Source organism: Cherax quadricarinatus, chromosome 87 (assembly GCF_038502225.1).
Source record: "Cherax quadricarinatus isolate ZL_2023a chromosome 87, ASM3850222v1, whole genome shotgun sequence".
Taxonomy (NCBI): domain Eukaryota; kingdom Metazoa; phylum Arthropoda; class Malacostraca; order Decapoda; family Parastacidae; genus Cherax; species Cherax quadricarinatus.
Genome location: NC_091378.1, coordinates 12,727,286 through 12,741,551, shown reverse-complemented (window position 1 = coordinate 12,741,551; position 14,266 = coordinate 12,727,286). Strand labels below are relative to the sequence as shown.

The following is a 14,266-nucleotide window of genomic DNA, read 5'->3' as shown; positions in this document are numbered from 1 at the left end:
TCTCACATGTAGGTCTATGAGCGCTTTCGCGCTAAATTTGACGGCGCTAGAATTTTGGCATAGATCTACGGTTTGGACACTCACCGAAAAGCCGTAGATCTACGGGACGGACCCTGAAAGGGTTAAGGGTTAAAAAGCAAAACATGTGGCAGACAGTGCAACATCCCCCAGTAAAGAGCAGGGGTGCCATGAGCACACTAAGAGACAATACAGTAAGTGTCAGGGGCCTAAGACTGTTCAGCTGCCTCTCAGCATACATAAGGGGGGCTGTCTTCAAGAGGGAGCTGGGGAGGCACCTCAAGTCAATACCAGACCAGCTGGGCTGTGGTTTGTATGTTGGTTTGCATGTGGCTAGCAGTAACAACCTAGTTGATCAGGCCCTGATCCACCATGAGGCCTGGTCTTGGACCAGGCTAAGGGGGCATTGATCTCTGGAACATCCTCCAGGTATTCTCCAGGTAAATGCCACGTCAACCGGGCGGTGATGGATATGCAGGCCAGTGGGCTGCCAACAGCAACAGCACAGGCTTAGATAGGCTTAGCCGAGAGATCACTGAATTAGAGCAAAAACTTAGGATGTCATACCTCACAGAAGAAGTACAAAGGGAACAGAGAGCCATACAGGATATTGCAAGAAACCCAAAATATTTCTATTCCTATACAAAATCTAAGCTAAGAACTACCAGTAGAATTGGACCATTACTGAGAGGACATTCATACACTGACAATGAACAGGAAACGAGTGAAATCCTAAAAGAACAAAATGTGTCAGTGTTCAGCAGCTCACTAAATGACAGCAAGGCAGAAAATGGAGAAGCATTTTTCACTCCAGAAGGCCATACAGACCAACTAACTGCCATTAGTACAAATCCCATAGATTTCAAAAAAGAAGTGGATAACATGCCCAGCACCTGGGCCAGATTCATGGAATACCTTATTTATAAAGAAGTGCAAAGTACCACTAGCATGAGCCCTCAGTATTCTTTGGAGAAAGAGCTTTTATGTAGGTGAAATACCAGAGACCTTAAAGAGTGCAGACATAGCTCTATTGTATAAGGGAGGTAGTAGAGCACTAGCTAAAAATTACAGACCAGTAGCCCTAACTTCTCATATCACAAAAATCTTCGAAAGAGTGATGACACGGCAGATTGTAATTATGTTGGTAGAATTACTGACAATATGTAAAGTAAAAGGACACAAGTGCAACTAATGTGACATTTATTGTGGCATCGTTTCGGTCTCCAGGAGCTTGATCGGCTTGACAAAGCTCCTGGAGAGCGAAACGTTGCCACAATAAAATGTCACATTAGTTGCACTTGTGTCCTTTTACTTTACAGATGGCAGATTACACATTTCATGGATCAGCACAACCAGCATAACCCAAACCAGCATGGTTTTAGAGCAGGACAATCATGCTTGTCACAGCTGCTGAACCATTATGACAGAAATACGGAGGCATTGGAAGACGACCAAAATGCAGATGTGATTTACACAAATTTTGCAAAGGCATATAACAGATGTGATCATGGAGTGATAGTGCACAAAATGAAGGCCATGGGCATTACGGGGAAGGTAGGCAGATGGATTTTTGGGTTCCTAACACACAGAACACAAAAAGTAGAAGTGAACAGGGCAAGATCCAGCATCAGCGAGGTCAAACTTCAGAAGGATTTAGACAAACTCTATTCTTGGTCAGAAAAGTGGCAGATACAGTTCATTGTAGATAAATGCAAGGTTCTGAAGCTCGGGAGTGTCCATAACCCTAGCACTTATAAGTTAAATAATGTAGAACTTAGCCATACAGATTGCGAAAAGGACTTGGGGGTTATGGTAAGCAGCAACCTTAAACCAAGACAGCAATGCCTAAGCGTACATAATAAGGCAAATAGATTACTGGGATTTATATCAAGAAGTGTAAGCAACAGAAGTCCAGAGGTGATAATGCAGCTTTATACATCATTAGTAAGGCCTCACCTAGATTATGCAGCTCAGTTCTGGTCTCCATATTACAGAATGGACATAAATTCATTAGAAAACATTCAGCGTAGGATGACTAAATTAATACATAGCATTAGAAATCTTCCTTATGAAGAAAGATTGAAGATTCTTAACCCTTTCAGGGTCCAAGGCCCAAATCTGGAGTCATGCACCAGTGTCCAAGAATTTAAAAAAAAAAAATTGTTATTTTTTCTTATGAAATCGTAGAGAATCTTTTTGTGAAGGTAATAAAACAAAAAGTACGAAATTTGGTGGAAAATTAACGAAATTATGCTCTCGCGAATTTTGATGTGTCAGCGATATTTACGAATCGGCGATTTTGCCGAATTTGACTCCCATTTTAGGCCAATTGCATTATTCCAATCAACCAAATTCTTAGCTATTTCACTAGTATTACTTCTATTCTATCGATTGAGCACAAGAAATCGTCAAGTCAACTGTTTCAACTACAAAATAAAGTGATCGGAAATTGTTAATTTGGCCAATTTAACACAAAGTTCAAAATATTCCAATTTCAAAATAGGGTCCAGAATGAACAATGTAGGCATTCCTGGCACTAAACTAACATTTCCTCTGTTCATTAGTTATGTTTTGAGGCTTTACAAATAAATTCCATTTTGATTTTTTATTCACATAATGAATTTTTATTCACACCAACAAATAGAAGATTTACTGTTATGCAATACTGTAATAATTGTATAAATATCATCACCATATATGTGAATGTATATTAGACCCACCAGCTGACGTGTATTAGACGTGTGAGGTCGTTTGTTTACTCTTGAATATCGGCAAAAATTTAACATTTCTGCTACTTTGAGCTCAGTTTCAAGCCATTTCCAGTGCTAAAACCAATCAAAATCATCTCTATTTCTGTAATATGTCTTCCATTCTATCAAATGAGACCAAGAAATCGCAAATACAACTATAAAAAACATACGAAAAAACACTGCAAAGTTGCTGTTTTAATCGAAAAATCATGATTTCATTTTTTTTCTCTCATTATACACAGTGTGCTGCAGGATCTGTTTTATGTGGTGCACACATACCACATAGATGTATTCTCTCATATCTAGGCCCAAATGTACCACTCACAGTTTATCAGAGTGAGCTGAGCTCATGGCGTAGATCTACGGTTTGGACCCTGAACGTAAAGCCGTAGATCTACGGGACGAACCCTGAAAGGGTTAAATTACATTCACTTGTTAGACGAAGAATGAGGGGAGACATGATCGAAGTGTATAAGTGGAAGAAAGGTATTAATAAAGGGGATATTAATAAGGTCTTGAGGATCTCTCTCCAAGAGAGAACCCGCAGTAATGGACTTAAATTAGAAAAGTTTAGATTTAGAAAGGACATAGGAAGGTATTGGTTTGGAAATAGGGTAGTTGATGAGTGGAACAGTCTACCTAGTTGGGTTATTGAGGCTAGGACTTTGGGTAGTTTCAAATTTAGGTACTAGTAATGATGATAGTGAATTTAAGGCCAGCAGAAGCTGGTTTGACAGATTTAAGAAGCGTAGTGGCATACACAGTGTTGTAAGGCATGATGAGGCTGCAAGTTCTGACAGACGTGCGGATGAAAAATTTGTGCAGGAATTCAAGGGTTACGTAGGGGCTGAAGAATTCCAACCCCAACAATTGTTCAATTGTGACAAGACAAACCTCTTTTGGAAGAAAATGCCAAAGAGGACCTACATCACGGAGGAGGAAAAGGCATTCCAAGGACACAAGCCTATGAAAGACAGGCTAACTCTTTTGTTTTGTGGTAATGCTAGTGGGGATTTCAAAGTGAATCCTATACTCGCGTATCACTCTGAAAATCCCAGAGTGTTCAAGAAAAACATTGTCAAGAGTAAATTGTGTGTGATGTGGAAAGCTAATCATAAGGCATGGGTCACGAGGCAACTTTTCATTGACTGGGTCCATGAAGTGTTTGGCCCGAGTGTGAAAAAAATACCTCCTGGAAAATAAATTGCCACTCAAGTGCCTCCTGGTAATGGACAGTGCTCTTGCTCATCCTCCAAACTTGGTAGACCAATTGTCTACGGATTTCCGTTTTATAACAGTAAAGTTCTTGCTTCCTAACACCACTCCTCTCATCTAGCCCATAGACCAGCAGGTCATTTCTAACTTCAAAAAACTCTACACAAAAGCAGTGTTTCAAAAGTGCTTTGAAGTGACCTCAGACACTGAATTGACCCTAAGAGAGTTCTGGAGGAATCACTTCAATATCTACAACTGCATAAGGGGCCGCGAATGTTCACGGAGCGCGGAGTAAAAAAAAAAATTAAAAAATATGAAAATTGAGTTATTCTTACCAAAAAATAGCCGAACTTTCTGGCAACACACTGGTATAATTATCATCATTATATGATGTTTCTACAAGGAATTATAGTCATTTATAACATGCATGGTGACAGCGCCATGCATAGCATGCGCGCTGACACGGCATTTGTTTTCCCCATGTGTTTTTTTTATCAGTTTCTTATATATTTACGTCTTATATGATACAGATTCACCATTTGTGATCATGGCGGAGTGGGCGGAGCTAATATGGTCTGGGAACCAATCAGTCACTAGCACGTTAAGAGACCATACAATAAGTGTCAGGGGCCCGAGACTGTTCAACTGCCTCCCAGCACACATAAGGGGGATTACCAACAGACCCCTGGCAGTCTTCAAGCTGGCACTGGACAAGCACCTAAAGTCAGTTCCTGATCAGCCGGGCTGTGGCTCGTACGTTGGTTTGCGTGCAGCCAGCAGCAACAGCCTGGTTGATCAGGCTCTGATCCACCAGGAGGCCTGGTCACAGACCGGGCCGCGGGGGCGTTGACCCCCGGAACTCTCTCCAGGTAAACTCCAGGAACATCCCCTGGGAATAAATGTTGACATGGTGACATGGTGAATACACAAAATGTTCTATGCTCATGCCAATATCAATTATAAGGCTTATTTACCTATCACAATTGATCTAATATGACATAAGGTGATATAATAATAGCATAGAAACATAAAAAGTATGCCAGAACAAATAATATATAGCATAATATGATGCCTGAGAGGAAAGAAACTTTATGGACCAAGCAGTCTGAAGGCCATATACCCAGAGAGAAAATGGAGGTTGACGATGGCTAACTGTAATAAACACTTGTAGGTTATGGAAAAAGTGTAGAAAAAGCAAATTTTTCAGGGGGAAAAAGTATTTCCCCGCATACCTGGGCAGCCGAGCGTATCAGCCATTATCTCAGAAGTAAGTTATTTACCTATTTGGGAGCAGTCCATCATTATTTATGAACGAATTGACCTGATTTTCACATCAAACATAAAAAAATTGATTGCTTTACAAGATGTCGTGTTCCATTTTGAAGTATCTCAAATATTTTCAGATTTGTATGGGCAACAAGGCCGATATCTTCCTAAATGTCAAAAAACTTATTAACTTTATTTTTTTAGAATGAAGATAAGGTTTATTATAGAATTGGTACTTGAGCAATGATGGAATTAGAAGTGTTCTCTCAGCAGCAAGTGTCAAAAGCACTTTTCCAAGTACCACTTTGTAGGGGTCTGCTGCCAAATGTAATTTTTAGTAAATTTTGCTTTTTTCATTTGCTTTTTGGCCAATTTTTCTGAAACTTCATCAAAGCACCCCTGGCTGCCTTCAAGAGAGAGCTGGACAGATACCTAAAGTCAGTGCCGGATCAGCCGGGCTGTGGCTCGCACGTTGGACTGCGTGCGGCCAGCAGTAACAGCCTAGTTGATCAGGCCCTGATCCATCGGGAGGCCTGGTCATGGACCGGGCCGCGGGGGCGTTGATCCCCGGAATAACCTCCAGGTAAGCATGGTCGATATAAGCTTCTAATATTACACCAAAAATAGCCTCGAAAATTTAGGCCAAAATGCTCCCATAAGCCGTATAGGTAAGGCTTGGCAAGGAGTGACTTCCAGGACTTTGAACTCTTCTTGGAGACAATTGTGGCCAGACTGTGTCCTCAAGAAGGATTTTGAAGGGTTTGAGGTGCAAACTTTTGTGGAGAAATATCACCCTGACCAAGCTGAACAAGCCATATCTGCAACATGTTCAGTGACAAAACCTTGTCCCATTTTAGGGAAATCTTAAAGAGATGCCAGAAACAGAACCCTCTGGACAGTTATTTTGTGCGACAGGGGTCCAGTGACTCTCAAGCTGGTCCTAGTGGCATTAAAAGACAAAGAAAGGAAGTAATTCCAGAGAGGGACTTGTTACCTAAAGTCCTTATGGAGGGGGATTCCCTTTCCAAAAAATAATCCACCCTCCCTCTCTCTTCCTCCCTGTCTTCCATAAGCCAACAAGTCTTCAGTAAAGGTATGTAATAGTGATTTAAATTTTCATAATTTATTTTATTTAGTTTTCATTGTTTTGTGCATGTAAAACTATAATTAATCTTTAAAATTTTTTTTTTTTTTAATATTTTTGGGTGTCTGGAAAGGATTAATTGTATTTACATTAATTCTATGGGAAATATTGCTTCGAATTTAGGCTGTTTCGAATTTAGGCCGTTTCGAATTTAGTCCAACCTTCTGGAACAGATTACGGCTGAAAAACGAGGTTCCACCGTATTTGGTCTGTCAACATAGGTGTTCTTCAGGACAGTACTCTTTGCCCTTTGCTTTTTGTCTACCTTAATGATATTCTTTACACCTCTTGAGATGCTTTAACCAATTCTGTTTGCAGAAAACATCTTTTTTCAGATGCATTTCTTGTTGTCCTCAAGAACTCAGTTAATGACTAGCTTGTAAAGATATCCACCTGAATGACAACAAACAAACTCACATTCAGTGTAGATAAGACATTCTATATACTGTTTGGGAAGAAAGGTAAGAATATTTCCTTGAACATAAATAATACATGTATTGAAACATAAGATGAGGGAAAATTCCTAGGTATACACCTTCGCACCAAACTGAAATTTAATACACATTCGAAACATTTATAAGAAAATTTCCAGAGCAGTGGGCATACTCTCAAAAATATGCTACCTTCCTTGCCCTCCCCCCTCTTCCTTCCCTCTGGGGAGGTTCCTTGACACTGTTGAGGGCTCTTGATCCAAAGAATTGGATCTGTTTTCTCCAGTTTTCGTTTGATCAAAACAGGCACTGTATGACCACTGTAGGTTTAGCATTCCCCCACCATGAAAGTATTACAAATAATTCTCTTTCTTGGAAGCAGGCTCACCTGTTTTGGTAAGTGTGAAGGGACTTTTATAAATAAAAAACAAAATACCATAGGTGAGGTAAGGGTAGATTAGAGAGTGGGATAGTGTAAGTAGTGCTGTTTGGGGTATAGGTGGTCCTTGCTTTACAGCACCTTGCTAATGCAGAGGTTTTCAATTATACCTATTGTTCACCAGATAGAGTAAACATGTTATCAGTCTTTTATATGCATTTGAAAGTGAAAAAAAAACATAATGTTTCACTTACAGCAATATTTGCTTTACAGTAATAGCCCAGAACCTGACCTGCTGTATAAGAGGGGCCCTCCTATACATAAAACTGTATCTTGGAAAGTATGCCTACTGTTCTGGAAACCTTCTTGGCTATATGTTGGATGTGAGTCTGAAATTTAAGATTGCAGTCAAAGGGAAGACCTAAAAAATTGTCCTCAGTGTCTTGAAATTGGAGAACCATATTTGTGTCAGAACAAAGCTTGGCTATGAAATCACAAGATCTACTCTAATTTGTAATTATCACAACATAAAAACTACATAAATAAAAAAAAAATGAAATAAGTTATATTTGTAACATTTCTGCAAGAGGTAGGACTCCATGTTGCCATCATGTGAGCATCCAATGCCAATTTTGCAGCCTCATATTTCTTTAAGTACTGACCCTAAAATTTTTTTGGGGTCTTGTTACACACAGAAAATTAACCTCTTTTTGTCAAAAAAAAAAATCAAAATATTCGGAGCATTAGCAGAGATTTGCTGATCAGTGCTTTGACAGTTAAAGGGTTAAATCCTAAATGCATTTACCCAGCTTAACAATAACGAACACTTCTTGATTTAATGAACTTTGTTTCTAGATATTGACCAGCCACAGATTTTGTTTGTTAAATCTGAATTCCATTAAATCAGGGTCCATTAAATTAAGATTTTACTGTATGTATATTTTTTTTTTATTACCACACTGGCCAATTCCCATCAAGGCAGGGTGGCCCAAAAAAGAAAAGCTTTCACCATCATTCACTCCATCACTGTCTTGCCAGAAGGGTGCTTTACACTAGTTTTTAAACTGCAACATTAACACCCCTCCTTCAGAGTGCAGGCACTGTACTTCCCATCTCCAGGACTCAAGTCCAGCCTGCCGGTTTCCCTGAATCCCTTCATAAATGTTACTTTTCTCACACTCCAACAGCACGTCAAGTATTAAAAACCATTTGTCTCCATTCACTCCTATCAAACATGCTCACGCATGCCCGCTGGAAGTCCAAGCCCCTCGCACACAAAACCTCCTTTACCCCCTCCCTCCAACCTTTCCTAGGCCGACCCCTACCCCGCCTTCCTTCCACTACAGACTGATACACTCTTGAAGTCATTCTGTTTCACTCCATTCTCTCTACATGTCCGAACCACCTCAACAACCCTTCCTCAGCCCTCTGGACAACAGTTTTGGCAATCCCACACCTCCTCCTAACTTCCAAACTACGAATTCTCTGCATTATATTCACACCACACATTGCCCTCAGACATGACATCTCCACTGCCTCCAGCCTTCATCACCCATGCTTCACACCCATATAAGAGCGTTGGTAAAACTATACTCTCATACATTCCCCTCTTTGCCTCCAAGGACAAAGTTCTTTGTCTCCACAGACTCCTAAGTGCACCGCTCACCTTTTTCCCCTCATCAATTCTATGATTCACCTCATCTTTCATAGACCCATCTGCTGACACGTCCACTCCCAAATATCTGAATACATTCACCTCCTCCATACTCTCTCCCTCCAATCTGATATACAATCTTTCATCACCTAATCTTTTTGTTATCCTCATAACCTTACTCTTTCCTGTATTCACTTTCAGTTTTCTTCTTTTACATACCCTACCAAATTCATCCACCAACCTATGCAACTTTTCTTCAGAATCTCCCAAGAGCACAGTGTCATCAGCAAAGAGCAACTGTGGCAACTCCCACTTTATGTGTGATTCTTTAACTTTTAACTCCATGCCTCTTGCCAAGACACTCACATTTACTTCTCTTACAACCCCATCTATAAATATATTAAACAACCATGGTGACATCACACATCCTTGTCTAAGGCCTACTTTTACTGAGAAATAATCTCCCTCTTTCCTACATACTCTAGCTTGAGCCTCACTATCCTCGTAAAAACTCTTCACTGCTTTCAGTAACCTACCTCCTACACCATACACCTGCAACATCTGCCTCATTGCAGATGTATATATATTATATATATATATATATATATATATATATATATATATATATATATATATATATATATATATATATATATATATATATATATATATATATATATATTTTATTATTATCACACCGGCCGATTCCCACCAAGGCAGGGTGGCCCGAAAAAGAAAAACTTTCACCATCATTCACTCCATCACTGTCTTGCCAGAAGGGTGCTTTACACTACAGTTTTTGAACTGCAACATTAACACCCCTCCTTCAGAGTGCAGGCACTGTACTTCCCACCTCCAGGACTCAAGTCCGGCCTGCCGGTTTCCCTGAATCCCTTCATAAATGTTACTTTGCTCACACTCCAACAGCACGTCAAGTATTAAAAACCATTTGTCTCCATTCACTCCTATCAAACACGCTCATGCATGCCTGCTGGAAGTCCAAGCCCCTCGCACACAAAACCTCCTTTACCCCCTCCCTCCAACCCTTCCTAGGCCGACCCCTACCCCGCCTTCCTTCCACTACAGACTGATACACTCTTGAAGTCATTCTGTTTCGCTCCATTCTCTCTACATGTCCGAACCACCTCAACAACCCTTCCTCAGCCCTCTGGACAACAGTTTTGGTAATCCCGCACCTCCTCCTAACTTCCAAACTACGAATTCTCTGCATTATATTCACACCACACATTGCCCTCAGACATGACATCTCCACTGCCTCCAGCCTTCTCCTCGCTGCAACATGCATCACCCACGCTTCACACCCATATAAGAGCGTTGGTAAAACTATACTCTCATACATTCCCCTCTTTGCCTCCAAGGACAAAGTTCTTTGTCTCCACAGACTCCTAAGTGCACCACTCACTCTTTTTCCCTCATCAATTCTATGATTCACCTCATCTTTCATAGACCCATCCGCTGACACGTCCACTCCCAAATATCTGAATACGTTCACCTCCTCCATACTCTCTCCCTCCAATCTGATATTCAATCTTTCATCACCTAATCTTTTTGTTATCCTCATAACCTTACTCTTTCCTGTATTCACCTTTAATTTTCTTCTTTTGCACACCCTACCAAATTCATCCACCAATCTCTGCAACTTCTCTTCAGAATCTCCCAAGAGCACAGTGTCATCAGCAAAGAGCAGCTGTGACAACTCCCACTTTGTGTGTGATTCTTTATCTTTTAACTCCACGCCTCTTGCCAAGACCCTCGCATTTACTTCTCTTACAACCCCATCTATAAATATATTAAACAACCACGGTGACATCACACATCCTTGTCTAAGGCCTACTTTTACTGGGAAAAAATTTCCCTCTTTCCTACATACTCTAACTTGAGCCTCACTATCCTCGTAAAAACTCTTCACTGCTTTCAGTAACCTACCTCCTACACCATACACTTGCAACATCTGCCACATTGCCCCCCTATCCACCCTGTCATACGCCTTTTCCAAATCCATAAATGCCACAAAGACCTCTTTAGCCTTATCTAAATACTGTTCACTTATATGTTTCACTGTAAACACCTGGTCCACACACCCCCTACCTTTCCTAAAGCCTCCTTGTTCATCTGCTATCCTATTCACCGTCTTACTCTTAATTCTTTCAATTTATATATATATATATTATATATATATATATATATAATATATATATATATATATATATATATATAATATATATATATATATATATATATATATATATATATATATATATATATAAATATATATATATATATATATATATATATATATATATATATATATATATAAATATATATAAATAAAGTAACCTACTCTCATACAAGGTTGACCCTCAGGTTCGCAACAGTGAGCTGGAAGCAGGCAGCGCGGGGCTCATTATGGAAAACCGGCCAACCAGCCTCCCAGCTAAAACAGCATATGAACAACTCAAGCACAAACAGGAGTACCAACAAATGGTTTCTGCAGCCAAAAAGAAAGGTTAGTGGAGTATAATTCATACATCTGTTAATACAGTATTACAGCACTTGTACAAATTTAACTATGATTTATTGATCGTGTTGAAAGCATGTACTATAGTAAAAGTCTGATAAAATGGACTAACAAGGGGTAAGAGTGTCCATTTTACCAAAAGTTTCATTATATTGAATGTTTCAATTAAGCAGATATAGTCTGTTTAATTAGTCAACTAACTGGATGTGGGCAAACACCCAATAAAACATAATAAGTCCACTGTATTGATGGACTAATGGACATACTAAGAATAAACAAGAATACAATACAGCCTCTCCTCACTTAGCGATGTACTCGTTTACTGATGCCTCAGACTTAGGACAGGCTCTATGACCAGTTTTCATACCTAAATAATGTACAGTGGAAACTTTACTTATGAGTGTCCCAACATACGAGTTTTTTGAGATACGAGGCGTCCCTGGGTTGATTTTTTGCTCTGAGAGTTACGAGCCAGCTTCCCGTTTCCCCATCAATGCAAAACTCGGACACCTTGCTTGTTTATCTATGATTTCATGCTTTAATTCCATGGAAATCATTCTTTTTTTCTTCGTAGCGCTGTCCTTTACACTTACTTTCTTAGGACCCATGGTTAGAAAAACAAAATTTGGCCAAATGACTGTCAAAAATGTAAGTAAAGCAGGAGAGAACTGCTCCCACAGTGAGGTAAACAGTGCACTGAGTTGGCAGCATTCCTTATAATAATAATAATAATAATAATAATAATAATAATAATAATAATAATAATAATAATAATAATTATTATTATTATTATTATTATTATTATTATTATTATTATTATTATTATTATTATTATTATTATTATTATTATTATTATTATTATTATTATTAATTTAGGTAACTAGAGCACAGACCCAATTCCCTAGATCAAGAGCCCCTCACCAGGGTCAAGGTTCGTTGATGCTGGTGAGGGGCTCTTGATCTAGGGAATTGGATCTGTGCTCCAGTTACCTAAATTAATAATAATAATAATAATAATAATAATAATAATATTATAATAGAGTTTCAGTTCCCTAAATTAATAATAATAATAATAATAATACGTAATACATAATATGTACGCAATGATAATTCAGAATGTTGCCGCTAGTTGGCACAGCTGATGCCAAAACATCTGGTGAGCAGTACATATGTTTACATCACTGTAGGAGCACTTCTTTCATCCTTGCTTGCATCTTTTTTTAGTCATTTGGCCAAATTTCTTTTTTCTAACCATGGGGCCTAAGAAAATATGTGCAAAGGACATTGCTGAGAAGAAAAAGATGATGATTTCCATGGACTTAGCCAGGCAATACCAGCTTAGTACATCGATGTAGATACTAAAGCTGTATCAGATAAGTTCAGTGATTAAAAAAAATTGTATCAGTTAAGTTCAGCAATTAAACAAAACAATGTTGTTGTTGGAGGTTACAGGGCCACTGACATTATACGTCGCAGCCTCAACTTCCCTCACCATCAACCTCCCCCACCTTCAACCTCCCCCATCCTGAGCCTCCCCTGCCCTCAGCCTCCCCCACCATCTCTGCTCCAGGTGTATAAGTAGTGTATTATGATTTATTATGTTTTTACATACGATATTTCTGCAGTTAGCCTCACAAATACTTTGTTTTCTCTTACAATAAGAGCATGGGAAGATATTATAGTTAAAGTTACACAGCAAATGGTGGATGCTTCTGCCGCTGCCTCTGCCACCATATTATGGCCTATTTTATTCATTCTAGAGTATGTATCATGTTTCTGTGTTAATTATATTGTTTATTATGTCATGTTAGATGAATTGTGATAGATAAATAAGCCATACAGTTGATATTAGTGTCATATTCAAGTATTTTGTCATGTCTCCAGAGTGTAGGAACAGATTAATGGCTTTTCAGTTAATTTAAATGAGGGAAAATTGATTTGATATACAAGTAAATTGAGTTACGAGCTAGGTCACAGAACGAAGTAAGTAAGTCAAGGTTCCACTGTATATTAGAGCTGATTTTCTCTATTCTGTTTATTTCAGTATACAGTGGACCCTCGTTTTTCGTAATTAATCCATTGCAGAAAGTGTGACTAGTATTTCCAAAATTGGCGATTTTCGAAACCATTTTCCCCATAAGAAGTAAAGTAAATACAATTAATCCATTCCATACACCCAGAAATATTAAACCAAAAAATTTTTTTTACATGAAATATATATGTGGTACATAAACAATACAATGGGACATGATGAATGAAACATTAACAGCATAACACTTACCTTTATTGGTGGTTCTTCTTAGTGTATGGAAGACTGGAGGAGGAGAGAGATTGGATTATTTACTGTTTGGAAGGGGAATCTCCTTCCATCAACACCTCAGGTACCAAGTCCTTTTCTGGGGTTACTTCTCTTCTCTGTGTCTTAATGCCACTAGGACCAGCTTGAGAGTCACTGGAGTCCTGTCTCGCAAAACAAGTGTCCAGAGAGCTCTGTTTCTGGCGTCTCTTTAAAACTTCCCTAAAATGGGCCAAGACTTTGTCACTGTACAAGTTGCCGATATGACTTGCAACAGCCGTGTCAGGGTGATGTTTCTCCATAAATCTTTCCATCCTACCCCACATTTCAAAAATCTCTTTAATTTCTGAAGAAGGCAACTTCTTCCATCTCTCTTCCTCCTCCTCTGCAGTAATATTCTGAGCTGTGGTCTGTTGCTGTTCCAGCTGAAGCTCTTGCAGCTCCTCAGTGGTTAGCTCTTCGTTGTGGTCCTCTACCAACTCTTCCACATCCTCCAAACTCACATCCAACCCAATGGAACTCCCCAATGCCACATTAAATTCCACAACTGCCATAGGCTCATCAGGGTCAGCCC

General features: G+C 39.2%; 1 protein-coding gene across 1 annotated transcript in view; it reads left to right on the top strand.

The window, feature by feature from the left end:
- Window positions 1–14,266, top strand: part of LOC128703810 (TBC1 domain family member 14) — a gene marked incomplete at its 3' end in the record, with an annotated part of 456,580 nt that overhangs the window by 425,091 nt on the left and 17,223 nt on the right. The window contains 1 exon segment of the mRNA XM_070103756.1: window positions 11,243–11,384. Coding sequence (XP_069959857.1) covers window positions 11,243–11,384 — 142 coding nt within the window.